This window comes from Oncorhynchus mykiss, chromosome 13 (genome assembly GCF_057628025.1).
Source record: "Oncorhynchus mykiss isolate SJ-2025 chromosome 13, ASM5762802v1, whole genome shotgun sequence".
Taxonomy (NCBI): domain Eukaryota; kingdom Metazoa; phylum Chordata; class Actinopteri; order Salmoniformes; family Salmonidae; genus Oncorhynchus; species Oncorhynchus mykiss.
Window position 1 is genome coordinate 52,291,024 of NC_143034.1, and position 27,847 is coordinate 52,318,870.

At 47.0% G+C, this 27,847-nt stretch overlaps 1 protein-coding gene across 1 annotated transcript in view; it reads left to right on the forward strand.

Annotated features, from left to right (window-relative positions):
• The window catches only part of LOC110485181 (glutamate receptor ionotropic, NMDA 2B), a 120,600-nt gene that overhangs the window by 37,195 nt on the left and 55,558 nt on the right, over positions 1 to 27,847 (forward strand). Inside the window, exon 3 of the mRNA XM_090196594.1 lies at positions 2,188 to 2,787. Coding sequence (XP_090052720.1) covers positions 2,188 to 2,787 — 600 coding nt within the window. The remainder of the gene's footprint in view (positions 1 to 2,187; positions 2,788 to 27,847) is intronic.

Below are 27,847 nucleotides of genomic sequence, written 5' to 3' on the forward strand. Positions count from 1 at the left end.
AGCCAACAGCTCCCAGATACAGTGAGGCCAGTCTACATGATGAGTTTACTATGGATAAACAGCAGTCTAGCCAACAGCTCCCAGATACAGTGAGGCCAGTCTACATGATGAGTTTACTATGGATAAACAGCAGTCTAGCCAACAGCTCCCAGATACAGTGAGGCCAGTCTACATGATGAGTTTACTATGGATAAACAGCAGTCTAGCCAACAGCTCCCAGATACAGTGAGGCCAGTCTACATGATGAGTTTACTATGGATAAACAGCAGTCTAGCCAACAGCTCCCAGATACAGTGAGGCCAGTCTACATGATGAGTTTACTATGGATAAACAGCAGTCTAGCCAACAGCTCCCAGATACAGTGAGGCCAGTCTACATGATGAGTTTACTATGGATAAACAGCAGTCTAGCCAACAGCTCCCAGATACAGTGAGGCCAGTCTACATGATGAGTTTACTATGGATAAACAGCAGTCTAGCCAACAGCTCCCAGATACAGTGAGGCCAGTCTACATGATGAGTTTACTATGGATAAACAGCAGTCTAGCCAACAGCTCCCAGATACAGTGAGGCCAGTCTACACGATGAGTTTACTATGGATAAACAGCAGTCTAGCCAACAGCTCCCAGATACAGTGAGGCCAGTCTACATGATGAGTTTACTATGGATAAACAGCAGTCTAGCCAACAGCTCCCAGATACAGTGAGGCCAGTCTACATGATGAGTTTACTATGGATAAACAGCAGTCTAGCCAACAGCTCCCAGATACAGTGAGGCCAGTCTACATGATGAGTTTACTATGGATAAACAGCAGTCTAGCCAACAGCTCCCAGATACAGTGAGGCCAGTCTACATGATGAGTTTACTATGGATAAACAGCAGTCTAGCCAACAGCTCCCAGATACAGTGAGGCCAGTCTACATGATGAGTTTACTATGGATAAACAGCAGTCTAGCCAACAGCTCCCAGATACAGTGAGGCCAGTCTACATGATGAGTTTACTATGGATAAACAGCAGTCTAGTCAACAGCTCCCAGATACAGTGAGGCCAGTCTACATGATGAGTTTACTATGGATAAACAGCAGTCTAGCCAACAGCTCCCAGATACAGTGAGGCCAGTCTACATGATGAGTTTACTATGGATAAACAGCAGTCTAGCCAACAGCTCCCAGATACAGTGAGGCCAGTCTACATGATGAGTTTACTATGGATAAACAGCAGTCTAGCCAACAGCTCCCAGATACAGTGAGGCCAGTCTACACGATGAGTTTACTATGGATAAACAGCAGTCTAGCCAACAGCTCCCAGATACAGTGAGGCCAGTCTACATGATGAGTTTACTATGGATAAACAGCAGTCTAGCCAACAGCTCCCAGATACAGTGAGGCCAGTCTACATGATGAGTTTACTATGGATAAACAGCAGTCTAGCCAACAGCTCCCAGATACAGTGAGGCCAGTCTACATGATGAGTTTACTATGGATAAACAGCAGTCTAGCCAACAGCTCCCAGATACAGTGAGGCCAGTCTACATGATGAGTTTACTATGGATAAACAGCAGTCTAGCCAACAGCTCCCAGATACAGTGAGGCCAGTCTACATGATGAGTTTATTATGGATAAACGGCAGTCAAGCATCAATCATCATGTCACCAGAATAAGACCCTCAATATTTATAGGAAAGGAGCATCAAGATCACCATGCACTTTCACCACCCTGTGAAGTTCATAATTCATTTCATCTGTAGCCTAATAAAGTGCATGGTTTCCACACACCATATCTCTCCAAGGTTATTCTATGGTTATTCTATCAATATTTGCGCATAAAGGCGTTTCCACCACCATTTCTCGCATAATACATTTTTCCAATGAATATAAAAACATGTCGAACAAAAAAAGATCTGTCAGCATTTATAAAAATATACCGAAATCTCCTGTTCCCATCACAGATGTAGTGATTTTTTTAATATGGTATGACTTTACTCGCATAAAACCTGTAGATGGAAACATGGTTAGTGATACACTGATTCATGTTGTAGGCTCTTGTCAATCCACTTAAGTCAATCAATGTGTATGGGCCACATTGACCTCTCTCTCTCTCTCTCTCTCTCTCTCTCTCTCTCTCTCTCTCTCTCTCTCCCTCTCCCTCCCTCCCTCCCTCCCTCCCTCCCTCCCTCCCCACCCCCCAGGTATTACATTCCCACTTCTCGATTATGCCTGTCTGCGGCTGCCACAGCGCCTCCCACCCTCAGGAAAGGCGAGCGTCCCCCACACCCCTGCCCCCCCAGGAGGTGAGACGTCCTCACCGGCGCCGTGCGGCCCTCTCCTCCCTCTCCCTGTCCCTCCTGGGCCTCCTGATGTGCCTGTTCCACCTGCCCCCCGCCTGTCACTCTCGCAGAGACAAGGGCGGGGGCGTGGCCCACTACATCCCCATGGCCCAGCCCCCCCACCACCAGGTTCTGCCCAAGCTGGTTCAGGGCCTCAGCATCGCTGTGGTGCTGGTGGGCAACTCTAGCGAGGTGGCGTTGGCGGGCGCCCGGGAGAAGGACGACTTCCTGCACATGCCGCTGGCGCCCAACGTGGAAGTGCTCACCATGAACGAGACGGACCCAAAGAGCATCATCAAGAGCATCTGTGACCTGATGACAGAGCACTGGCTACAGGGCGTGGTGTTCGGGGACGACACGGATCAGGAGGCCATAGCCCAGATCCTGGACTTCATCTCTGCACAGACACACATCCCCATCCTGGGGGTCCGCGGTGGCTCCTCCATGATCATGGCTGCCAAGGTACAGTGTGTGTGTTTCTATGTGTACTGTGTGTGTGAGAGAGGGTGATTGAGAGAAACAAAAAGTATGAGCAATGTTTTTATCTGTTAGTGTTGATCCTCTGTATTTCATTGTTGTCTTGAACAATGATCTGTTCACAAGTGATGCGGCGATGTCTTTCTGGTGCAACGTCGTTACCACTATCAGATCAATGCTGGTTCATTCATGGGAAAACAGATGCAGAGGTTTGACAGAGAGCAAGAGGGGTTGTTTCCTTTGAAGAAAACTGGAAAGAGTGGGGAAGTTGGAGACAGGATCAGCGTGGTGCGATAGGAGGGAACAGGAAGACTGGGAGAGAAGACGTGCATAGAGAAAGAAAAGAATAACTCAAGTAGACTGGCATGAGGAGAGAGAGAGAGAGAGAGAGAGAGAGAGAGAGAGAGAGAGAGAGAGAGAGAGAGAGAGAGAGAGAGAGAGAGAGAGAGAGAGAGAGAGAGAGAGAGAGAGAGAGAGAGAGAGAGAGAGAGAGAGAGAGAGAGAGAGAGAGAGAGAGAGAGAGAGAGAGAGAGAGAGAGAGAGAGAGAGAGAGAGAGAGAGAGAGAGAGAGAGAGAGAGAGAGAGAGAGAGAGAGAGAGAGAGAGAGAGAGAGGAAGCTGTACTGTCACCAGACATACAGTGTTACCTCGGCATGACAGAGTTCCACTAGATCCCTCTATGGCTCATCCCTATGATATTTCTCCCCCACCCCTTTTCATTCTATTCACTTTAACCATGTCTAATGGGATGAAGCAATCTGGTCCTGCTTTATCTTAGCCGGCTGTGATCCGCGTTTGGACCGTGCTGCTGGACTGGACAATTTTTTTCTGCAGAATAATCAACTTTTATTCAGCCTGAACAAACACAGCTGTACAAAATGGGCTCCCAGAAACTCCTAGAATTTTAAACAGCCTCCAAAAAAAAGCTGCCCGGAATGAGGCCGTCCGCTGGGCATTCCAACTGACGTCACGCGCGTTCAGCACAACGGCTTCCATTGTGGATAAAACATTATCTCTGCTCACCCTTCCACATTTGACCCTGCGTCAACAGGGTCCACCAGCAAACATGACCCACTAGGGCCACCAGCCAGCCATTCATCCCCCTATATCCCCATTACACTATGGAGGATAGCATTGGACAGTCAAATTACATTTACCCCACACATCTCTATCGACAGGTCAAATCAAATCAAATCAAATTTTATTTGTCACATACACATGGTTAGCAGATGTTAGTGCGAGTGTAGCGAAATGCTTGTGCTTCTAGTTCCAACAATGCAGTAATAACAAGTAATCTAACTAACAATTCCAAAACTACTGTCTTGTACACAGTGTAAGGGGATAAAGAATATGTACATAAGGATATATGAATGAGTGATGGTACAGAGCAGCATAGGCAAGATACAGTAGATGGTATCGAGTACAGTATGTACAAATGAGATGAGTATGTAAACAAAGTTTGGTATAGTATAAAGTGGCTAGTGATACATGTATTACATAAGGATACCGTCGATGATATAGAGTACAGTATATACGTATGCATATGAGATGAATAATGTAGGGTAAGTAACATTTATATAAGGTAGCATTGTTTAAAGTGGCTAGTGATATATTTACGTCATTTCCCATCAATTCCCATTATTAAAGTGGCTGGAGTTGAGTCAGTGTCAGTGTTAGTGGTGGCTGTTTAACAGTCTGATGGCCTTGAGATAGAAGCTGTTTTTCAGTCTCTCGGTCCCAGCTTTGATGCACCTGTACTGACCTCGCCTTCTGGATGATAGCGGGGTGAACAGGCAGTGGCTCGGGTGGTTGATGTCCTTGATGATCTTTATGGCCTTCCTGTGACATCGGGTGGTGTAGGTGTCCTGGAGGGCAGGTAGTTTGCCCCCGGTGATGCGTTGTGCAGACCTCACTACCCTCTGGAGAGCCTTACGGTTGAGGGCGGTGCAGTTGCCATACCAGGCGGTGATACAGCCCGCCAGGATGCTCTCGATTGTGCATCTGTAGAAGTTTGTGAGTGCTTTTGGTGACAAGCCGAATTTCTTCAGCCTCCTGAGGTTGAAGAGGCGCTGCTGCGCCTTCTTCACGATGCTGTCTGTGTGAGTGGACCAATTCAGTTTGTCTGTGATGTGTATGCCGAGGAACTTAAAACTTGCTACCCTCTCCACTACTGTTCCATCGATGTGGATAGGGGGGTGTTCCCTCTGCTGTTTCCTGAAGTCCACAATCATCTCCTTAGTTTTGTTGACGTTGAGTGTGAGGTTATTTTCCTGACATCACACTCCGAGGGCCCTCACCTCCTCCCTGTAGGCCGTCTCATCGTTGTTGGTAATCAAGCCTACCACTGTTGTGTCGTCCGCAAACTTGATGATTGAGTTGGAGGCGTGCATGGCCACGCAGTCGTGGGTGAACAGGGAGTACAGGAGAGGGCTCAGAACGCACCCTTGTGGGGCCCCAGTGTTGAGGATCAGCGGGGAGGAGATGTTGTTGCCTACCCTCACCACCTGGGGGCGGCCCGTCAGGAAGTCCAGTACCCAGTTGCACAGGGCGGGGTCGAGACCCAGGGTCTCGAGCTTGATGACGAGCTTGGAGGGTACTATGGTGTTGAATGCCGAGCTGTAGTCGATGAACAGCATTCTCACATAGGTATTCCTCTTGTCCAGATGGGTTAGGGCAGTGTGCAGTGTGGTTGAGATTGCATCGTCTGTGGACCTATTTGGGCGGTAAGCAAATTGGAGTGGGTCTAGGGTGTCAGGTAGGGTGGAGGTGATATGGTCCTTGACTAGTCTCTCAAAGCACTTCATGATGACGGATGTGAGTGCTACGGGGCGGTAGTCGTTTAGCTCAGTTACCTTAGCTTTCTTGGGAACAGGAACAATGGTGGCCCTCTTGAAGCATGTGGGAACAGCAGACTGGTATAGGGATTGATTGAATATGTCCGTAAACACACCGGCCAGCTGGTCTGCGCATGCTCTGAGGGCGCGGCTGGGGATGCCGTCTGGGCCTGCAGCCTTGCGAGGGTTAACACGTTTAAATGTCTTACTCACCTCGGCTGCAGTGAAGGAGAGACCGCATGTTTTCGTTGCAGGCCGTGTCAGTGGCACTGTATTGTCCTCAAAGCGGGCAAAAAAGTTATTTAGTCTGCCTGGGAGCAAGACATCCTGGTCCGTGACTGGGCTGGATTTCTTCCTGTAGTCCGTGATTGACTGTAGACCCTGCCACATGCCTCTTGTGTCTGAGCCGTTGAATTGAGATTCTACTTTGTCTCTGTACTGGCGCTTAGCTTGTTTGATAGCCTTGCGGAGGGAATAGCTGCACTGTTTGTATTCGGTCATGTTACCAGACACCTTGCCCTGATTAAAAGCAGTGGTTCGCGCTTTCAGTTTCACACGAATGCTGCCATCAATCCACGGTTTCTGGTTAGGGAATGTTTTAATCGTTGCTATGGGAACGACATCTTCAACGCAAGTTCTAATGAACTCGCACACCGAATCAGCGTATTCGTCAATGTTGTTATCTGACGCAATACGAAACATCTCCCAGTCCACGGTACGACATCCGCTGACCCTGCCCGTTGTGCCACGGCCATACATACGTGTCACTGACCCCATAGTATATCCTACACACATAGAAATATTGATGATACACCACCCGCCCGTGTTAAACATGTAAACATTATGTGTTTTATTGTTCATAATGAGGTGTACAGGGTATGCATGCAGACTGAAGGTGTAATTCATTAAGTGCACGTGCCATCCATGCGCCAGGAGCCCAGGCTTGTGCCGCTGCGGCTAAATGGATTTCCCAGGCCGGAAGCCAACACAAGGCCCAGGAGAGAGAAATGGAGCCACATCCAAGGCCATGCTAGTCTCCGTCTCCAAACGGATTTGTGTGTCTGTTGTTTAATGGGCTGAAACAATATTGGTTGAGAATATGGTAGAATAAGAGTGGGAGAAGGAGAGGGATGGGGAAAGAACAGCCTCTCCTCCTGAGAGGGAATCTTGGGGGAAAGAAGGACAGCAGGTGTGTGGAGAGGACGGCGCTACAGAAGCTAGCTGCTGGAAACGTGGCAGACAGAGTGAGACAGCAGCACAGACTGGAGGCGTGAAGGAGAGGCCCCGTAGCAAGGAGAGGCCCCGTAGCTGGGAAGAGAAAAGAGAGAGAGACAGAGTGAGACAGCAGCACAGACTGGAGGCGTGAAGGAGCAAGGAGAGGCCCCGTAGCTGGGAAGAGAAAAGAGAGAGAGACAGAGTGAGACAGCAGCACAGACTGGAGGCGTGAAGGAGCAAGGAGAGGCCCCGTAGCTGGGAAGAGAAAAGAGAGAGAGACAGAGTGAGACAGCAGCACAGACTGGAGGCGTGAAGGAGCAAGGAGAGGCCCCGTAGCTGGGAAGAGAAAAGAGAGAGAGAGACATGGAGTGATGAAGGTAAAATCAAAGGTTGAAGCAGAGAGCTTGAGAAAATGTGGTGTAAGGCTTTGGGGAACTAGACTGAACAAAAATATAAACGCAACATTCAGCAATTTTAATGATTTTACTGAGTTACAGTTCATATAAGGAAATCCGTCAATTTAAATAAAATCATTAGGCTCTTATCTATGGATTTCACATGACTGGGCAGGGGCGCAGCCATTGGTGGGCCTGGGAGGGCATAGGCCCACCCACTTGGGAGACTGGCCCACACACTGGGGAGCCAGGCACAGCCAATCAGAATGAGTTTTTCCTCACAAAAGGGCTTTATTCTAGACATAAATACTCCTCAATTTCCTCAGCTGTCCGGGTGTCTGGTCTCAGATGATCCTGCAGGCGAAGAAGCTGGATGTGGAGGTCCTGGGCTGACGTGGTTACACCTGGTCTGCAGTTGTGAGGCCGGTGGGGCGTACTATCAAATTCTCTAAAACGGCGTTGGAGTCGGGCTTATGGTAGAGAAATTAGCATTCAAACGCTCCCTCAGAACTTTAGTCATCTCTGGCATTGTGTTGTGTGACAAACCTGCTAATTCTTCTAGATATGCGACACCTGTCAGGTGGATGTACTATCTCGGCAAAGGAGAAATGCTCACTAACAGGGATGTAAACAAATTTGTCCCCAAAATTTGAGATAAATAAGCTTTTTTGTACAGGGTAGCCTAGTGGTTAGAGTGTTGGACTAGTAACTGGAAGGTTGCAAGTTCAAACCCCCGAGCTGACAAGGTACAAATCTGTCGTTCTGCCCCTGAACAGGCAGTTAACCCACTGTTCCTAGGCCGTCATTGAAAATAAGAATTTGTTCTTAACTGACTTGCCTAGTTAAATACAGGCAAAAATAAAATAAAAACATTTCAGGGATCTTTTACTTCAGCTCATGGAACATAGGACCAACACTTTACATGTTGTGTTTATATTTTTTTGTTCAGTATAATAAGCTTTGGAGAATTGACAGAGCGAGATGGGAGAAAGGGAAATGTAAAAGAAGGTGTTTATCTCTTTCTCTCTCTCTCTTTCTCTCTCTCTCTCTCTCTCTCTCTCTCTCTCTTTCTCTCTCTCTCTCTCTCTCTCGCTCTCTCTCTCTTTCTTTCTCTCTCTCTCTCTCTCTCTCGCTCTCTCTCTCTCTCTCTCACTCTCTCTCTCACTCTCTATCTCTCTCACTCTCTCACTCTCTCTCTTTCCCTTTCCCTCTCTCTCTCTCTCTCTCTCTCAAATTCAAATTCAAATTCAAGCTGCTTTATTGGCATGAAAAACATTGTGTCAATATTGCCAAAGCAACAATGTATACAATATACATTGTAACAAAATTATAAATGATAGCAAATAATAATATAAAATGGTAGTAAATAATAATACAACATTAAATACAAAAATAAATACAATAAAATGGTAACAGTCAATAGTAGAAATGTAATAAATATAAAATCAAATTATGGAAAATGAAACTATAACTAAACTTATAACTAAATAACGGTCATCTTCTTCTTTATATCAGTACTACAACTACAATCATCATTACTACGACTACTACTACCATCACTAAACTGTTATCACTACCATTACCACCCATATTTGGGATGATAAACATTAATAATTATAGTAATAATAGTAATAATAATAATAAGTAAGTTACTGTTTACTATGCAGATGTTATTATTCAGTGTCCCTCAGGCTATGGCAGGAAAATACATATTTGGCTGCTAGAGGAGCCATTGCTCCTTCGCCCATGAGTATTCTTAGTTTTTCCTCTGGGTTCAATTTGTAAAAATTTGGAATATATGTAGTCATTTCTGTGAATAATGAATCTCTTTGTGAGGAATATTTATCACAGTAAAGGAGAAAGTGCATCTCTGTCTCTACCTCCCCTGTCATGCAGTGACCACATACACGCTCCTCTTTGGGTAGCCATGTCTTTTTATGTCTGCTGGTTTCTATTGCCAATCGGTGGTCACTCAGCCTGTACTTGGTAAGGATCTGTCTCTGCTTCGTATCTCTGACAGAGTAGAGATAATCAGCCAATTCATATTCTCTGTTTAGGGTCAGATAGCAATTTAGTCGGCTTTGGGATTTTGTTTCGTTTTTCCAGTATTGTAAATATAATTCCTTTGATTGGTTCATAATTTTGCTTATTGGAATTCTTTCTTTTGAAGCAGTGCTGGTGTCAGCTTGGTTGGTGAGGTCCAACACCAGCTGACTGAGAGGGCTCGTTTCTGGGCTCAGCTCTTGGGCTTGAAGTGCTTTAAATTGCAGACTCGAATTTGGACTTGAATTTAGATGTAGCCAAAATTTTAATGATCTTTTCTGTATTTTCATTATTACTGGAAAACGGCCCAATTCTGCCCTACATGCATTAGTTGGTGTATTTCTCTGGACTTGTAGAATTTTCCGACAGAATTCTGCATGTAGGGCTTCAATTGGATGTTTGTCCCACATTTTAAAATCCAGTTTATTGAGTGGCCCCCAAACCTCACTTCCATAAAGTGCTATTGGTAGGATTACACTGTCAAATATTTTAGTCCAAATTCTAATTGGGATGTTGATTTTGAATAATTTCATTTTTATTGCATACATTGCTCTGCGGGCTTTTTCTTTGAGTGCATTCACTGCCATATTAAAGTTTCCCGATGCAGATATGGTCAGACCAAGGTAGGTGTAATGTTTTGTATTGCTCCAGAATATTAATGTTTTGTTGAAGACCTTCTTTGGTTGGTGATAGAAGTACCAAGTCATCAGCATATAGCAGGTATTTCACCTCTGTGTCAAATAGTGTGAGTCCTGGGGCTGGAGATTGGTCCAACATGTCTGCTAATTCATTGATATAAATGTTGAAAAGATTTGGACTCAAATTGCAGCCTTGTCTCACACTCGACATTGTGAAAAAAAATCTGTTCTTTGGTTTTTGATTTTTATTGCACACTTGTTTTCTGTGTACATACATTTTATAAGTCATACACCTTACCACCAAGCCCACTTTGTAAAATTTTGTAGAATAGCCCTTCGTGCCAAATCGAATCAAATGCTTTTTTAAAGTCAATAAAGCAAGCAAAGATTTTGCCCTCTTTTTTTTGGTGGACGTGTTTATTATTAGTGTGTGTAAGGTGTATATATGGTCAGTAGTGCGATGGTTAGGGAGAAAGCCAATTTGACATTTACTTATTACATTTTTTTCTTGAAGAAAGGTTTGAATTCTTGAATTCAAAATGCTACAGAAAATCTTTCCCAAGTTACTGTTGACGCAAATTCCCCTGTAATTATTGGGGTCTGATTTGTCTCCACTTTTGTGGATAGGGGAGATGAACCCCTGGTTCCAGACATCAGGGAAGCAGGGGCTCTCTCTCTCTCTCTCTCACTCCCCCCCTCTCTCTCTCTCTCTCTCTCTCTCTTGCTCTCTCTCTCGTTCTCTCTCTCTCTCACTCTCTCTCTCTCTCTCTCTCTCTCTCTCTCTCTCTCTCTCACTCTCTCTCTCTTTCACTCTTACTCACTCTCTCTCTCTTTCCCTCTCTCTCTCTCTCTCTCTCTCACTCTCTCTCTCTCTCTCTCACTCTCTCTCTCTTTCACTCTTACTCACTCTCTCTCTCTTTCCCTCCCTCTCTCTTTCTCTCTCTCACTCTCTCACTCTCTCTCTCTCTCTCTCTCTCACTCTCTCTCTCTGTCTCTTTCTCTCTCTTTCTCTCTCTCTCTCTCTCTCTCTCTCTCTCTCTCTCTCTCTCTCTCTCTCTCTCTCTCTCTCTCTCTCTCTCTCTCTCTCACTGTCACTCCCTCTTTCTCCCTCTCCCTCTTTCTCCCTCCCTCTTTCTCTCTCTATCTTTCATACAAGGCCAAATGCCGCTGATGCAGTTGGCAAGGCAACCCTTTGCTTACCTATACAGCAGGATCATAAGTGAGACAGAGAGCCAAGGGGAAATAAGATATTTTTATAGCTGATGTCTGGAATAGAAAACAGGAGTGGTGCTGAAGTAGTGCACAGAGTAGTATCTACAGTGGGTTTTGTGAAATATACAGTGTATATATCTATACATTTTTTTATTGTGAAATTGAAACCAAGGGATGGGTGACGGATAGACGGATGGACCAAAGGCTGCTGTTATAGAGGAACAGAGGGAAGGTGCGACAGCTGGTGGGTCTCTGACAGAGTCACCCAGGAACGAGGGAAAAGATGGTTGAGGCGGAGAGAAAAGAAAGATGGATAGAGGGAAGCTGTACTCACATCTGTATCAATGAATAAGATGGAAGAGAGAGAAGGGTGAGAGATAAGTGAGAGAGGAACGAGTGCATTACTGCATGACGGAAGGAGAGAGAGATGGAAGGAGAGATGGAGTGTGAGAAGGAAAGAGAGATAGAAGGAGAGAGATGGAAGGAAAGAGAGAAGGAAAGAGAGATAGAAGGAGAAAGAGAGATGGAAGGAGAGAGAGAAGGAAAGAGAGATAGAATGAGAAAGAGAGAAGGAAAGAGAGATAGAAGGAGAAAGAGAGATAGAAGGAGAGAGAGAAGAAAAGAGAGATAGAAGGAGAGAGAGAAGAAAAGAGAGATAGAAGGAGAGAGAGAAGGAAAGAGAGAGAAGGAGAGAGAGAAGAAAAGAGAGATAGAAGGAGGGAGAGATGGAAAGAGATAGAAGGAGAGAGAGATGGAAGGAGAGAGATGAAGTTGAGAGAGATGTTGAGAGAGATGGAAGGTGAGAGAGAAGGAAAGAGAGATGGAAGGAGAGAAGGAAAGAGAGAAAGAAGGAAAAAGAGAAAGAAGGAAAAAGAGATAGAAGGAAAGAGAGATAGAAGGAGAGATTGAAGGAGAGAGAGGTGGAGAGAGAGAAGGAAAGAGAGATGGAAGTGTGCAGATTGAAGCAGTCTGGGATAGATCATTCTTCCATGGACTAGACCTGCTGGTACTGTATATTGCTACAGTATCTAGCTTACATACCAATCACTCTATTTAGTGATCATCATTAGCCTCTTACGATATCAAGTCTTGTGAAGATATTTCTAGATGTGCTACTTGACAAGTCTTCAAGGTTAAACTTGATAGCTTGACAAATAGCTGGTGATGTAGGTTATCACCTCGGGGCATCCTATTGGATGAACAGCAGTTCATCTAGACTACACCAGCCAGCCAGCCAGCCAGCCAGCCAGCCAGCCAGCCCAGTCTTCAATATGGAAGAGATCGCATCCTCACCTACAGTGGTGCTGGGATTTAAATATCACAACGTCAGCAATAGATGCAAACAGGAAAAGTAACCAAATGACCCCCGAGGAATCTAATCCAATATGAATCACGGTCTACACATTATTTATCAGCACAATCAAACAACAGAAAACGTGCGTGACACCATAAATATTTGATTTGCACTGCATTGTTAATCTAACTGCACTGTCCAATTTGCAGTAGCTATTTCAGTGAAAGAATACCATGCTATTGTTTGAGGAGAGTGCACAATTATGAACTTGAACATGTATTAATAAACCAATTAGGCACATTTGGGCAGTCTTGATACACGGTCTCTCTCTCTCTCTCTCTCTCTCTCTCTACCTCTCTCTCTCTTTCTCTCTCTCTACCTCTCTACCTCTCTCTCTCTCTCTCTCTCTATCTCTCTCCTCATCTCTCTCCCTCTCCCTCCCTCTCACTCTCTCTCTCTCTCTCTCCCTCTCTCTCTCTCTCTCACTCTCTCGCTCGCTCTCTCTCTCTCTCTCTCTACCTCTCTCTCTCTCTCTCTCTCTCTCTCTCTACCTCTCTACCTCTCTCTCTCTCTCTCTCTCTCTCTCTACCTCTCCCTCTCTCTCTCTCTCTCTCTCCCCCCCTCTCTCTCTCTCTCTCTCTCTCTCTCTCACACACACACACACACACACACACACGTACACACATGCTAACACACACTACGGTCACCACTGCTGTTAATATTTATTATGACTATCTATTGAAGCTGCTATACATAGTCACTTCTCACTATACTACTTGTATATAACAGTCATCATAATTTGGCATAACACATGTTATACATCCTACTCTATATTCAGCTGTGTACATATGTCTCATAACTACTTTTCATTGATTTTTTTCCTTGTACTTTTTATTACTACTCTTGTAATTTTGGACTTTATATTGGGCATTTGATTCTAAAATAATATATTGATTTTGTATTGTTGAGGAGAGTTATCAAGTAAGCATTTCACTGTACTGTTTACACCTGTATCCGTGACCAATAAACTTTGATTTGTTTGGAAATAGCCCCCTCCCTCTCCCTCTGTTGTTGTGTAACAGTGAGAGTCTTGTGTAATGCTAACCGCTAGGTCTACCATGAGGAACAAAACAAGCCTTTTTTTAAATCTAGCCTGTCAAGGCAAGGTGTGACCAAGGTGACCAATTAGTTGCTGTTCCTGCCTGGCTGCATTAGGGGTATTTTTATTTCCAGTGTTTACGTGCCTTACGGTGCTTACTGTGTGTGTTTGTGTGTGTGAGCATGTGTGTGTATGTTTGTTTATGTTTGTATGTGTGCATGCATGCGTTTGTGTGTGTGTGTGTGTGTGTGTGTGTGTGTGTGTGTGTGTGTGTGTGTGTGGGTGGGGTGGGATGGGGGGAATGGGCTAAATGATGGAGCTGAAATGTGTCCAGGCCTAATTGTTGTGGGGGGATGAGTGCAGCAAGCTAGTTGAAGCATTTAATCACAGTACAACAGTGAATTCACTGACACCAATTATGCCCATGCCTTGTTTATGGAAGCCAATGTCCTTCTTCCTGTGAGGGAAGGGATGGACATAAGGAGTGGCACTTGCCTCCCTAGGGCACTATATCCGTTGTCATTTTAGGGCAATGATGTGAGCACGAGAGCAGGAACACCATGTTTCCCCCGTGAGGAACACTCCCCTTCCTCTTTTCTTTACCCGGGGGCTTTCATTTAAATCCTGTTGAGTTGGTCTTTCTGCACACATTTATATTCTCAATTATGGCTTACAATAACACCTTTTGTTGTACTAATCAGCGAGGTCTTGTATTCTATCATAGTAATGTGCTGTTCTGCACCACAGAGCCATGTCTCCCTAAAACATTGCCGCAATTAGAAGCATTTGTAAACGATAAGGGAATTAAAATAAAGCGCCTCTCTGTCCGGCTGGCTCTCTGTCCGGCTGGCTCCGGCTGGCTCTCGGTCCGGCTGGCTCTCTGTTGGTGGCATGGCTCTGAGTGATTAGGTGCTGTTGCTGTGGTTCTGGTTCATGACGTGGTGCGGAGTGAAGGAACACACTGGAACACTCCATCTAGCCCATCCTTTGGGCTCGTTTTTGTCTGCTCTCCTTCTTTTTGGCATTGTTTCTCAACCTCTTCCTCCCTGTCTCCTAGTACCCCCTTTTTGTCCTGGTTTAGAAATGTGACAGTTCAGTGTGTGTGCTCCTCTTTTGAGCGAGAGACATAGTGAGGGGGAGAGAGAGAGTGAGGGGGAGAGAGAGACACAGAGAGAGGGGGAGAGAGAGACAGAGTGAGGGGGAGAGAGAGACACAGAGAGAGGGGGAGAGAGAGAGTGAGGGGGAGAGAGACACAGAGTGAGGGGGAGAGAGAGATACAGAGAGGGGAGAGAGAGAGAGTGAGGGGGAGAGAGAGAGTGAGGGGGCAAGAGAGATACAGAGAGGGGGAGAGAGAGTGAGGGGGAGAGAGAGAGACAGAGAGACACAAAGAGAGTGAGGGGGAGAGAGAGAGTCAGGAGGAGAGAGAGAGAGTCAGGAGGAGAGAGAGAGAGGAGGAGAGAGAGAGTCAGGAGGAGAGAGAGAGAGTCAGGGGGAGAGAGAGAGTCAGGAGGAGAGAGAGAGTCAGGAGGAGAGAGAGGGTCAGGAGGACAGAGAGAGTCAGGAGGAGAGAGAGAGTCAGGAGAAGAGAGAGAGTCAGGAGGAGAGAGAGAGTCAGGAGGAGAGAGAGAGAGAGAGAGAGTCAGGAGGAGAGAGAGAGAGAGTCAGGAGGAGAGAGAGAGAGTCAGGAGGAGAGAGAGAGTCAGGAGAGAGAGAGAGTCAGGAGGAGAGAGAGAGTCAGGAGGAGAGAGAGAGAGTCAGGAGAGAGAGAGAGAGTCAGGAGGAGAGAGAGAGTCAGGAGGAGAGAGAGAGAGTCAGGAGGAGAGAGAGAGTGTCAGGAGGAGAGAGTCAAGAGGAGGAGAGAGTCAGGAGGAGAGAGAGAGAGTCAGGAGGAGAGAGACAGTCAGGAGGAGAGAGAGAGGGTCAGGAGGAGAGAGAGAGAGTCAGGAGGAGAGAGAGAGAGTCAGGAGGAGAAAGTGAGAGTCAGGAGGAGATAGAGAGTCGGGGGAGAGAGAGAGTCAGGAGGAGAGAGTGAGAGTCAGGAGAGAGAGAGAGTCAGGAGGAGAGAGAGAGTCAGGAGGAGAGAGAGAGAGTCAGGAGGAGAGAGAGAGTCAGGAGGAGAGAGAGAGTCAGGAGGAGAAAGAGAGAGTCAGGAGAGAGAGAGAGTCAGGAGGAGAGAGAGAGAGTCAGGAGGAGAGAGAGAGAGTCAGGAGGAGAGAGAGAGAGTCAGGAGGAGAGAGAGAGAGTCAGGAGGAGAGAGAGAGAGTCAGGAGGAGATAGAGTCAGGGCGAGAGAGAGAGTCAGGAGGAGAGAGAGAGTCAGGAGGAGAGAGAGAGTCAGGAGGAGAGAGAGAGAGTCAGGAGAGAGAGAGGAGGAGATAGAGAGTCAGGAGGAGAGAGCGAGTCAGGAGGAGAGAGAGAAAGTCAGGAGGAGAGAGAGAGTCAGGAGAGAGAGAGAGTCAGGAGAGAGAGAGAGTCAGGAGGAGAGAGAGAGTCAGGAGGCGAGAGAGAGAGTCAGGAGGAGATAGAGTCAGGGCAAGAGAGAGAGTCAGGAGGAGAGAGAGAGTCAGGAGGAGAGAGAGAGTCAGGAGGAGAGAGAGAGAGTCAGGAGAGAGAGAGGAGGAGATAGAGAGTCAGGAGGAGAGAGAGAGTCAGGAGGAGAGAGAGAGAGTCAGGAGGAGAGAGAGAGTCAGGAGAGAGAGAGAGTCAAGAGGAGAGAGAGAGTCAGGAGGAGAGAGAGAGAGAGTCAGGAGAGAGAGAGAGAGTCAGGAGAGAGAGAGAGTCAGGAGGAGAGAGAGAGTCAGGAGGAGAGAGAGAGTCAGGAGAGAGAGAGAGTCAGGAGGAGATAGAGAGTCAGGAGGAGAGAGAGAGTCAGGAGGAGAGAGAGAGAGAGTCATGAGGAGAGAGAGTCAGGAGGAGAGAGAGAGTCAGGAGGCGAGAGAGAGAGTCAGGAGGAGATAGAGTCAGGGAGAGAGAGAGAGTAAGGAGGAGAGAGAGAGTCAGGAGGAGAGAGAGAGAGTCAGGAGGAGAGAGAGAGAGTCAGGAGGAGAAAGAGAGAGTCAGGAGGAGATAGAGAGTCAGGGGGAGAGAGAGAGTCAGGAGGAGAGAGTCAGGAGGAGAGAGAGAGAGTCAGGAGAGAGAGAGAGTCAGGAGGAGAGAGAGAGAGTCAGGAGGACAGAGAGAGAGTCAGGAGGAGAGAGAGAGTCAGGAGGAGAGAGAGAGAGTCAGGAGGAGAAAGAGAGAGTCAGGAGAGTGAGAGAGTCAGGAGGAGAGAGAGAGAGTCAGGAGGAGAGAGAGAGAGTCAGGAGGAGCGAGAGAGTCAGGAGGAGAGAGAGAGAGTCAGGAGGAGAGAGAGAGAGTCAGGAGGAGAGAGAGAGAGTCAGGAGGAGAGAGAGAGTCAGGAGGCGAGAGAGAGAGTCAGGAGGAGATAGAGTCAGGGCGAGAGAGAGAGTCAGGAGGAGAGAGAGAGTCAGGAGGAGAGAGAGAGTCAGGAGGAGAGAGAGAGAGTCAGGAGAGAGAGAGGAGGAGATAGAGAGTCAGGAGGAGAGAGAGAGAGTCAGGAGGAGAGAGAGAGTCAGGAGAGAGAGAGTCAGGAGGCGAGAGAGAGAGTCAGGAGGAGATAGAGTCAGGGCGAGAGAGAGAGTCAGGAGGAGAGAGAGAGTCAGGAGGAGAGAGAGAGTCAGGAGGAGAGAGAGAGAGTCAGGAGAGAGAGAGAGTCAGGAGGAGAGAGAGAGTCAGGAGGCGAGAGAGAGAGTCAGGAGGAGATAGAGTCAGGGCGAGAGAGAGAGTCAGGAGGAGAGAGAGAGTCAGGAGGAGAGAGAGAGTCAGGAGGAGAGAGAGAGAGTCAGGAGAGAGAGAGGAGGAGAGAGAGAGTCAGGAGGAGAGAGAGAGAGTCAGGAGAGAGAGAGGAGGAGAGAGAGAGTCAGGAGGAGAGAGAGAGAGTCAGGAGAGAGAGAGGAGGAGAGAGAGAGTCAGGAGGAGAGAGAGAGAGTCAGGAGAGAGAGAGGAGGAGATAGAGAGTCAGGAGGAGAGAGAGAGTCAGGAGGAGAGAGAGAGTCAGGAGAGAGAGAGAGTCAGGAGGAGAGAGAGAGTCAGGAGGAGAGAGAGAGAGTCAGGAGAGAGAGAGAGAGAGTCAGGAGAGAGAGAGAGAGTCAGGAGGAGAGAGAGAGTCAGGAGGAGAGAGAGAGTCAGGAGAGAGAGAGAGTCAGGAGGAGATAGAGAGTCAGGAGGAGAGAGAGAGTCAGGAGGAGAGAGAGAGAGTCAGGAGGAGAGAGAGTCAGGAGGAGAGAGAGATGCAGGAGGCGAGAGAGAGAGTCAGGAGGAGAGAGAGAGTCAGGAGGAGAGAGAGAGTCAGGAGGAGAGAGAGAGAGTCAGGAGAGAGAGAGGAGGAGATAGAGAGTCAGGAGGAGAGAGAGAGTCAGGAGGAGAGAGAGAGTCAGGAGGAGAGAGAGAGAGTCAGGAGGAGAGAGATAGTGTCAGGAGGAGAGAGTCAAGAGGAGGAGAGAGTCAGGAGGAGAGAGAGAGAGTCAGGAGGAGAGAGAGAGTCAGGAGGAGAGAGAGAGAGTCAGGAGGAGAGAGAGAGAGTCAGGAGGAGAGAGAGAGTCAGGAGGAGAAAGAGAGAGTCAGGAGGAGATAGAGAGTCAGGGGGAGAGAGAGAGTCAGGAGGAGAGAGTCAGGAGGAGAGAGAGACAGTTAGAAGGAGAGAGAGAGAGTCAGGAGGAGAGAGAGAGAGTCAGGAGGAGAGAGAGAGTCAGGAGGAGAGAGAGAGAGTCAGGAGGAGAAAGAGAGAGTCAGGAGAGAGAGAGAGTCAGGAGGAGAGAGAGAGAGTCAGGAGGAGAGAGAGAGAGTCAGGAGGAGCGAGAGAGTCAGGAGGAGAGAGAGAGAGTCAGGAGGAGAGAGAGAGAGTCAGGAGGAGAGAGAGAGAGTCAGGAGGAGAGAGTCAGGAGGCGAGAGAGAGAGTCAGGAGGAGAGAGAGAGTCAGGAGGAGAGAGAGAGTCAGGAGGAGAGAGAGAGAGTCAGGAGAGAGAGAGGAGGAGATAGAGAGTCAGGAGGAGAGAGCGAGTCAGGAGGAGAGAGAGAGAGTCAGGAGGAGAGAGAGAGTCAGGAGAGAGAGAGAGTCAGGAGAGAGAGAGAGTCAGGAGGAGAGAGAGAGTCAGGAGGCGAGAGAGAGAGTCAGGAGGAGATAGAGTCAGGGCGAGAGAGAGAGTCAGGAGGAGAGAGAGAGTCAGGAGGAGAGAGAGAGTCAGGAGGAGAGAGAGAGAGTCAGGAGAGAGAGAGGAGGAGATAGAGAGTCAGGAGGAGAGAGAGAGTCAGGAGGAGAGAGAGAGAGTCAGGAGGAGAGAGAGAGTCAGGAGAGAGAGAGAGTCAAGAGGAGAGAGAGAGTCAGGAGGAGAGAGAGAGAGAGTCAGGAGAGAGAGAGAGAGTCAGGAGAGAGAGAGAAAGTCAGGAGGAGAGAGAGAGTCAGGAGGAGAGAGAGAGAGTCAGGAGGAGAGAGAGAGTCAGGAGAGAGAGAGAGTCAAGAGGAGAGAGAGAGTCAGGAGGAGAGAGAGAGAGAGTCAGGAGAGAGAGAGAGAGAGTCAGGAGAGAGAGAGAAAGTCAGGAGGAGAGAGAGAGTCAGGAGGAGAGAGAGAGTCAGGAGAGAGAGAGAGTCAGGAGGAGATAGAGAGTCAGGAGGAGAGAGAGAGTCAGGAGGAGAGAGAGAGAGTCAGGAGGAGAGAGAGAGCCCTAAATATACGTGTCCTATTTCCCCCAGTCTGACTCTCTCTGCCCATTTAGAATGTGGGCCATTTTAAAACTCAACTGCAACTTTTCGTCTGTCTGTCTCTCTCTCCCCCTCTCCCCCTCTCTCTGTCTCTCTCTCCCCCTCTCTCTGTCTCTCTCTCCCCCTTTCTCTGTCTCTCTTTTGGTGTCTCTCTCTCTCCCATCTCTCTCTCCCCCTCTCTCTGTCTCTCTCTCTGTGTCTCTCTATCATTCTCTCTCTGTCTCTCTCTGTCTCTCTCTCCCCATCTCCCCCCTCTCTCTCTCTCCCTGTATCTCTCTCTCTGTGTCTCTCTCTCCCCATCTCTCTCTCTCCCCTCTCTCTCTCTCTCTCTCTCTCTCTCTCTGTCTCTCTATCTCTCTGTCTGTCTCTCTCTCCCCCTCTCTCTCTCTCTCTCCCCGTTCTCTCTCTCTCTCTCTCTGTCTCTATCTCACTCTCTCTCTCACTCTCTCTCTCTCTCTCTCTCTCTCCCCCTCTCTCTCTCTCTCTATCATTCTCTCTCTGTCTCTCTCTGTCGCTCTCTCCCCATCTCCCCCCTCTCTCTCTCTCCCTGTGTCTCTCTCTCTGTGTCTCTCTCTCCCCATCTCTCTCTCCTCTCTCTCTCTCTCTCTCTCTCTCTCTCTCTCTCTCTCTCTCTGTCTCTCTATCTCTCTGTCTGTCTCTCTCTCCCCCTCTCTCTCTCTCTCTCTCCCCGTTCTCTCTCTCTCTCTCTCTCTCTCTGTCTCTCTCTCCCCCTCTCTCTGTCTCTCTCTCCCCCTTTCTCTGTTTCTCTTTCGGTGTCTCTCTCTCTCCCATCTCTCTCTCCCCCTCTCTCTGTCTCTCTCTCTGTGTCTCTCTATCATTCTCTCTCTGTCTCTCTCTGTCTCTCTCTCCCCATCTCCCCCCTCTCTCTCTCTCTGTGTCTCTCTCTCCCCATCTCTCTCTCTCCCCGCTCTCTCTCTCTCTCTCTCTCTCTCTCTGTCTCTCTATCTCTCTGTCTGTCTCTCTCTCCCCCTCTCTCTCTCTCTCTCTCTCCCCGTTCTCTCTCTCTCTCTCTCTCTGTGTCTCTATCTCACTCTCTCTCTCACTCTCTCTCTCTCTCTCTCTCTCCCCCCTCTCTCTCTCTCTCTCTCTCTCTCTCTCTCTCTCTGTGTCGCAATCTCACTCTCTATCTCTCTCTCTCTCTCCCCCCTCTCTCTCTCTCTGTGTCTCTATCTCACTCTCTCTCTCACTCTCTCTCTCTCTCTCTCTCTCCCCCCCTCTCTCTCTCTCTCTCTCTCTCTCTCTCTCTCTGTGTCGCAATCTCACTCTCTCTCTCTCTCTCTCTCTCTCTCCCCCTCTCAAATTCAAATTCAAATTCAAGCTGCTTTATTGGCATGAAAAACATTGTGTCAATATTGCCAAAGCAACAATGTATACAATATACATTGTAACAAAATTGTAAATGATAGCAAATAATAATATAAAATGGTAGTAAATAATAATACAAAAATAAATACAATAAAATGGTAACAGTCTACAGTAAACATTAATAATTATAGTAATAACAATAATAGTAATAATAAGTAAGTTACTGTTTACTATGCAGATGTTATTATTCAGTGTCCCTCAGGCTATGGCAGGAAAATACATATTTGGCTGCAAGAGGAGCCATTGCTCCTTCGCCCATGAGTATTCTTAGTTTTTCCTCTGGGTTCAATTTGTAAAAATGTGGAATATATGTAGTCATTTCTGTGAATAATGAATCTCTTTGTGAGGAATATTTATCACAGTAAAGGAGAAAGTGCATCTCTGTCTCTACCTCCCCTGTCATGCAGTGACCACATACACGCTCCTCTTTGGGTAGCCATGTCTTTTTATGTCTGCCGGTTTCTATTGCCAATCGGTGGTCACTTAGCCTGTACTTGGTAAGGATCTGTCTCTGCTTCGTATCTCTGACAGAGTAGAGATAATCAGCCAATTCATATTCTCTGTTTAGGGTCAGATAGCAATTTAGTCGGCTTTGGGATTTTGTTTCGTTTTTCCAGTATTGTAAATATGATTCCTTTGATTGGTTCATGATTTTGCTTATTGGAATTCTTTCTTTTGAAGCAGTGCTGGCGTCAGCTTGGTTGGTGAGGTCCAACACCATCTGACTGAGAGGGCTCGTTTCTGGGCTCAGCTCTTGGGCTTGAAGTGCTTTAAATTGCAGACTCGAATTTGGACTTGAATTTAGATGTAGCCAAAATTTTAATGATCTTTTCTGTATTTTCATTATTACTGGAAACTCTCTCTCTCTCTCTCTCTCTCTCTCTCTCTCATATCTTCCTATCCTCCTCCTCTTTAATTCCTTTCACTCTCATATCTCCTTTCATTGTCTCCATCCCCCCTCTCTCTATCTCATTATGGTTGGTAATGGCAGTGCCTCAGCCTGGACCCTGGCAGCTCACGGGGGCAGACCGATGTCCTCCAGATGCCCAGGTGTTGGCCTGGCCTCCCCCATCCCCCGCCCTCACACCCCTCCCTCTGGACAGAGCACCCGGCCCCATGCTGGGACCCTTATTACCCTTATCTCCCAAAGCCTCTGCCCTGTCTGAAGTGGCCGGGCAGGCCGGGCAATGGGCACTATCTATTCATAGGCTGTGGAATGACTCAGTGATTCTGAATCACACAGAGCCCCAGTGTTATCACCGGCTTGCTGCCCTTGCCATGAGGAGATCAGGGCCATGTTGCTCCATGTCCACCCTCTGACCAGCCCTGGTCATCCTTTGCTCTCCTCTCTCCTCTGAGTCTTCTCCCTCACTACTCTCTCTTTTCGTTCCCTCTCTCCGTACTATCAACCCGTTATCCACCCATTCCATTTCGCAGGGCGTTCATTTTTATCCCTCCTTTTTTTGCTTCCTCACCCACCCTCTTTCTCACTTGCCTTGGACTTCTCTTTCCCATCTTTCCCCCTTCCTTTGGCTCTTCTTCTCTTCTCCTCTTGTTTGTCCTTGTTCCGTCCTGCCCTTCGGCCTCCTGTGTCGAACAAAGATCACAGGCTCTCTGTCAATGGAGGAAGACGGAGGAAGGGGTGTGAAAGACAGAAGGCATGAGTGAAGACCACAGGATGGGCTCAGTCAATTACCCAGCAGCGCCGTGCCAAGCTGGCCCCTGGAAAAGCTTCACACTGCGAGACACACATGTGCACACACTAAGAAACAAAAGCACACACACACGGTAATGCTCTGAAACACCAACCCATATAACACACGCACGCACGCACGCACACACACACACACATACACACACACACACAAACAAACCACACGGATTCCAGGTGACAATTCAATCTATTCAGGTGTCAGAGGCTATCTCCATCTCAAGTGTCCCATGTTAGTGACTAAGAAACAGCCATACACCAGGTGGGACAAAAGTCCTGCCTCCGGCCCACAGCCCACTAGACCGACGAAACACAGTTAATGCCATAGTTTCGTTATGAGGTTTGTGAAAAACAGTGAAATCACACAGAGACATCTCTCCATTCACTCCCCCTTCTTCTCTCCTCTTCTCTGAGTTGAGACAAAGTGAGCTCCTTGAGATGAATGTAAATGGTGCCCCTTCCCTGTTCTCCTCAATTAGAGCAAACACTACCTTCCTCACTCCGTCCGTCTACAAATAACCAGAACCCACAACTGTCTCCATACAGAGCACTCTGTCCCGCCCAGCACTCACACACATACACACAAACACCAATATACATACAGACAGATGTACAGTACCAGTCAAAAGTCTGGACACACCGACTCATTCAAGGGTATTTCTTTATTTTTACTATTTTCTACAAGGTAGAATAATAGTGAAGACATCAAAAACCTATGAAATAACACATATGGAATCATGTAGGAACCAAAAAAGTATTAAACTAATCGAAATCTATTTTAGATTTGAGATTGTTCAAAGTAGCCACCCTTTGCCTTGATAACAAAGCATCAGCTGTCAGAGCAGCTTACCGATCACTGTACCTGTACTCAGCCAATCTGTAAATAGCACACCCAACTACCTCATCCCCATATTATTACTTACCCTCTTGCACCCCAATATCTCTACTTGCACATCATCATCTGCACATCTATTACTCCAGTATTAATGCTACATTATAATTATTTTGCCTCTATGGCCTTTTTATTGCCTACCTCCCTGCTCTTCTACATTTGCACACACTGTGCATTGCTTTTTCTCTTGTGTTATTGACTATGTGTTTGTTTATGTGTAACTCTGTTGTTGTTTTTCACACTGCTTTGCTTTATCTTGGCCAGGTCGCAGTTGTAAATGAGAACTTGTTCTCAACTGGCCTACCTGGTTAAATAAAGGTGAAATAAAAATAAATAAAAATGTCAACTTTGCACACTCTTGGCATTCTCTCAACCAGCTTCATGAGGAATGCTTTTCCAACAGTCTTGAAGGAGTTCCCACATATCCTGAGCACCAGACTTTTGACTGGTACTGTATGTACACACAGACTGTCTCAGACATGTCAAATCAACATATCACAAAGACATAGATACTCAACGATAATAACCCTTATAACCCTTATAGTCAGACATATTGCATATATTCATATTCTGTATATTATGTAGTCCACACACACACACACACACACACACACACACACACACACACACACACACACACCACAGATGCTTTGTATTGGTCTTCGCATGTTGTCTGAGTCGTCTGAGGGAGAGATTTTCATTTGCAATTCTAAAGTCAGTCAAACAGGCTTAGTAGACTTTATTGGCATGAGGCACTTAGGCTTTTAAACAATACAGTATGTAAATGTCCCTCAAGACACAGAACGCTGTGTACCAAAACAAGAACGAAAACCAGAAAGACATGACACAACAAAACAGACCCCCCTCCCATGTCCCAATTTCTCTCTCTCTCTGTTCTCATCCCTCTGTCACTTCTTTCGCTGTGCTTTTGTTAAATTGTTTTCCCTACCTCCACCTGTGGATGTGATGATGTCTTGATGACAGACTGCGGTGTTAGTTGAGGATCAGTTTGGCCATTCTAGCATACTGTGGTTGAAGGCAGTCTTTGAACACCTTACTGTCTAACAGTCAAAGACAGTGTAATACAATCACAGTGGCTGTAGAGCCCCGAGCCATGGTACAGGATCAGACCCTGCTGCTCTGTCTGTGGCACTGAGACTTATACAGCTCTGAATACAGAGCAAATGCCATGAACAAAGACAATTAGGATGCAGCCATTCAGGTTGAAGACTAATCATTTCTCCCGACTGATCCTGCTCACTGGCTAGAACGAGATGCAGCAGATCTCATTGGAATGAGGATGGCACTGGTATTGACCTCAGGTGTGTGAGGTGTGTGTGTGTGTGTGTGTGTGTGTGTGTGTGTGTGTGTGTGTGTGTGTGTGTGTGTGTGTATGTGTGTGTGTGTGTGTGTGTGTGTGTGTGTGTGTGTGTGTGTGTGTGTGTGTGTGTGTGTGTGTGTGTGTGTGTGTGTGCGTGCGTGCGTGTGTGTGCGTGTGTGTGTGTTAGGGGGTGGTTGTGTGTCTGTTGTGTGTGTGGGTAAGAGTGTGTGTGTGTGTGCCTGCAAACTGTATGCGTACAAGTGCATCATTGCGACAAGTGTTTTTTTTTGTTCACACTAATGGCATCTTTAGCAAGACCGTTACGATGGAAACCACGTTACCATGGAAACGCATCCTGTCTCTATGAATTGGAAGTATATCTCTCCCTCTCTCAGCCTCTCTCTCTTGCCTTCGCTACCCTTCTCTCCCAACCTGATAGTGCAGCTGATGTCAGTTGAGAGGTGTACACATCAGAGAGAGAGAGAGAAAGGGAGAGAGAGATAAAGTGTGTGGGTTAGAGGTGAGGAGTGGGGGCAGAGGTCTTGAGTCATGAGGCAGAGAGCAGCAGCTGTGAGAACTGTTGCTCTGAAAGAGAGAGGAGAATGAGAGGAGGATGTGTGTAAAGGAATAGACAGAAGGATGGATGGAGAATTGGGGCAAATGGGGCAAACGTTGAACTGAAAGAGTAAGTAGTGAGTAGCTGGAGAAATAATTGCTCACACAATTGGGTGGAATGGAGAGATGAGAAGGGGTGGAAAAAGTATGAAATCAAAAGAGTTCAGATTGAGTCAGTAACGACAGAGTTAGAGGGGAGAGAGAGGGAGAGAACGAGAGAGAGATTGATTATGCTCTTGTAAGTGCTTTTGGCGTTATTGGAACAATGCTGTCCTCCCAATCCAGCCAATTTGAATTAACATTGTGGAGAGAGTGATTGAGAGAGAAATGGAGAACCTGGCAAAGAGATAGCAAGAGAAGGGTGACGGCGGATGCTGAGCGAGGGGGGCTTTGGCAGTCAGACAGAGAGGGAGGGAGTGAGGGTCTGGAAGGAGGACAGAGAGATGGATATCAAGAGAGGGGTTTTAAGTAGGACAGAGAGACATTATTGGGACAGTGACACATTTGGTGTTGTTTTGGCTCTATACTCCAGCACAAATATCATACCCCCAAGACATGCTAACCTCTCACCATTAAAATAACAGGGGATGTTAGCATTTTTTCAGGGTGTGATATTTATGCCTCTGTAACTTTCTCACTTATCATTACTAACAATTCATTCCTTAACCATGGTAGAATCCACATTAATGTAGAACTGTTTCAGAAACATTATATTTTTATTTACAATAAAAGTGACTCCAAAATTACACAATACATTACTTACCATTCATTTCAATTCGGCACAAAATAATCTGAACAACAAATGTATAGAGTCACAAGCTTGATGGATTTATGGGACCAAATACTTCACTTTTGACTGCTGTAATACACGTATAAGTGAAAGGCCCCAGTACTTTTGGAGTTCACTGTAGATGGTTAGAGACAAAGAGAACAAGATAATGGTAGGGCGTGGAAGAAGTCCCTAATGCCTCGATCACACCGACAACCTCATTGCATTTTGGTACACCAGAATTTCATTCATTTCCAATGGAATGCTGAGTTTGCAGTTGCAAGTGCGTTCGGTGTGGTGCAGGGGTTGGATTTATCGAACGTGTGTGTCAAACTGTGTGCGTAAGCGGCTTGAATGGTAGCAGAAGGTGAAGGTTGAACGTTTGTTGCACACACATCCAGATGATGCTGCGTACTATTTTGTGCAGTGATGCTGTAGGTGTGGTCGAAGACCAAGAGAGACGGAGGGACACTGAGAGAACATGTGAGAATTTGAAACAAGGATGGGTCGATGGAAAGAGATTGAGAAAAAGGTGTGAGGGTCTGGTGGAGGAACCAGAAGAAGAGAGTGAGGGATGGATGGAGACACAGAGAGAGAGAGAAGATGGTGAGAGCGTGAGGAGCTGGAAGGGGAGCAGATGGGAGCTAGAGATATGGGAGACCGAGGATGGATCTGAAGGGACAGAGAGCAAGATGGGCGGAGAGATAGATGGAAGACAAATGTACTGTACACTCACAAGGTTATGAGCATTTGTCTCATTTGATTCCTTTTGCAAACTCAACTTCCTCCCCCCCTCCTGCCCTTTCTTCTCTCCCTGCCTTCTCTCCCTCTCTCCCTCCCTCTCCCTGCCTTCTCTCCCTCTCTCCCGCCCTCTCCCTGACTGCTGGCTGATTCAGGAGGAGTGACCCTGGACATATTGACTGAATCAGCCAGACAAATAAAACAAACATTAAGTGTTTTTTTAATACTGTATGGGAATACATTACTCTCAGGATAATACGCTGAACTAATTGAAATGAAAAGCCATAGATGGACGGCTGGCCTCTTTTGCTGAATTAGATTTGGTCATTTGATGGGGAATTTAATATTTGTGCTGTGAATGATTCATTCCTTTGTATTTAACTGCAGGTTAAACGTGTGTGTGTGTGTGTGTGTGTGTGTGTGTGTGTGTGTGTGTGTGTGTGTGTGTGTGTGTGTGTGTGTGTGTGTGTGTGTGTGTGTGTGTGTGTGTGTGTGTGTGTGTGTGTGAGAGTGTGTGTGTGTGTGAGTGAGAGTGTGTGTGTGTGTGTGTGTGTGTGTGTGTGAGTGTGTGTGTGTGAGTGAGTGTGTTAGTAACTGTGTATATTTGACTTTTGGCTTTACACACACAAATTAGCAAAGAGTTGATGAGGGAGAGTGGAGAACACACACAGGGGACTAGAAGCATAACATCACTGTAGCCATGGTCTCAGTGTGCGTGAGGCCAGGGGGTGTTGAGTCCGACGGCTGGTAGAATAATGAGGGATAAGAGGTGTCTCCGTACCTTAAAGGGCTTTGGCCCCATCTGATGACCCGCCGCCCAACTAATATCAGTCCATTTGATATCTCACTGTGTAAATGGCCAGTGGCATGGTTCAGTAGGAGTGTTCAGTTAGCAGCAGTAGCAGTGGAGCGCAGGTTGGTGGGAGACAGTGTTGTCTTGTGGATGTGCTGAGATTAGTATGTATAAAGTAGAGCTACTGGAAGTATCTGACTCAGACACAGCTATTTATTCGGGGGTTGTGGCTTCCATGCATCTTCGCTGGCAAAAGTGTCTGTATTTCAATTACAGATGGTGTCTGGATAGTTTCTCACAATATGAGAATAACAAGCTGAGATTCCTCTCC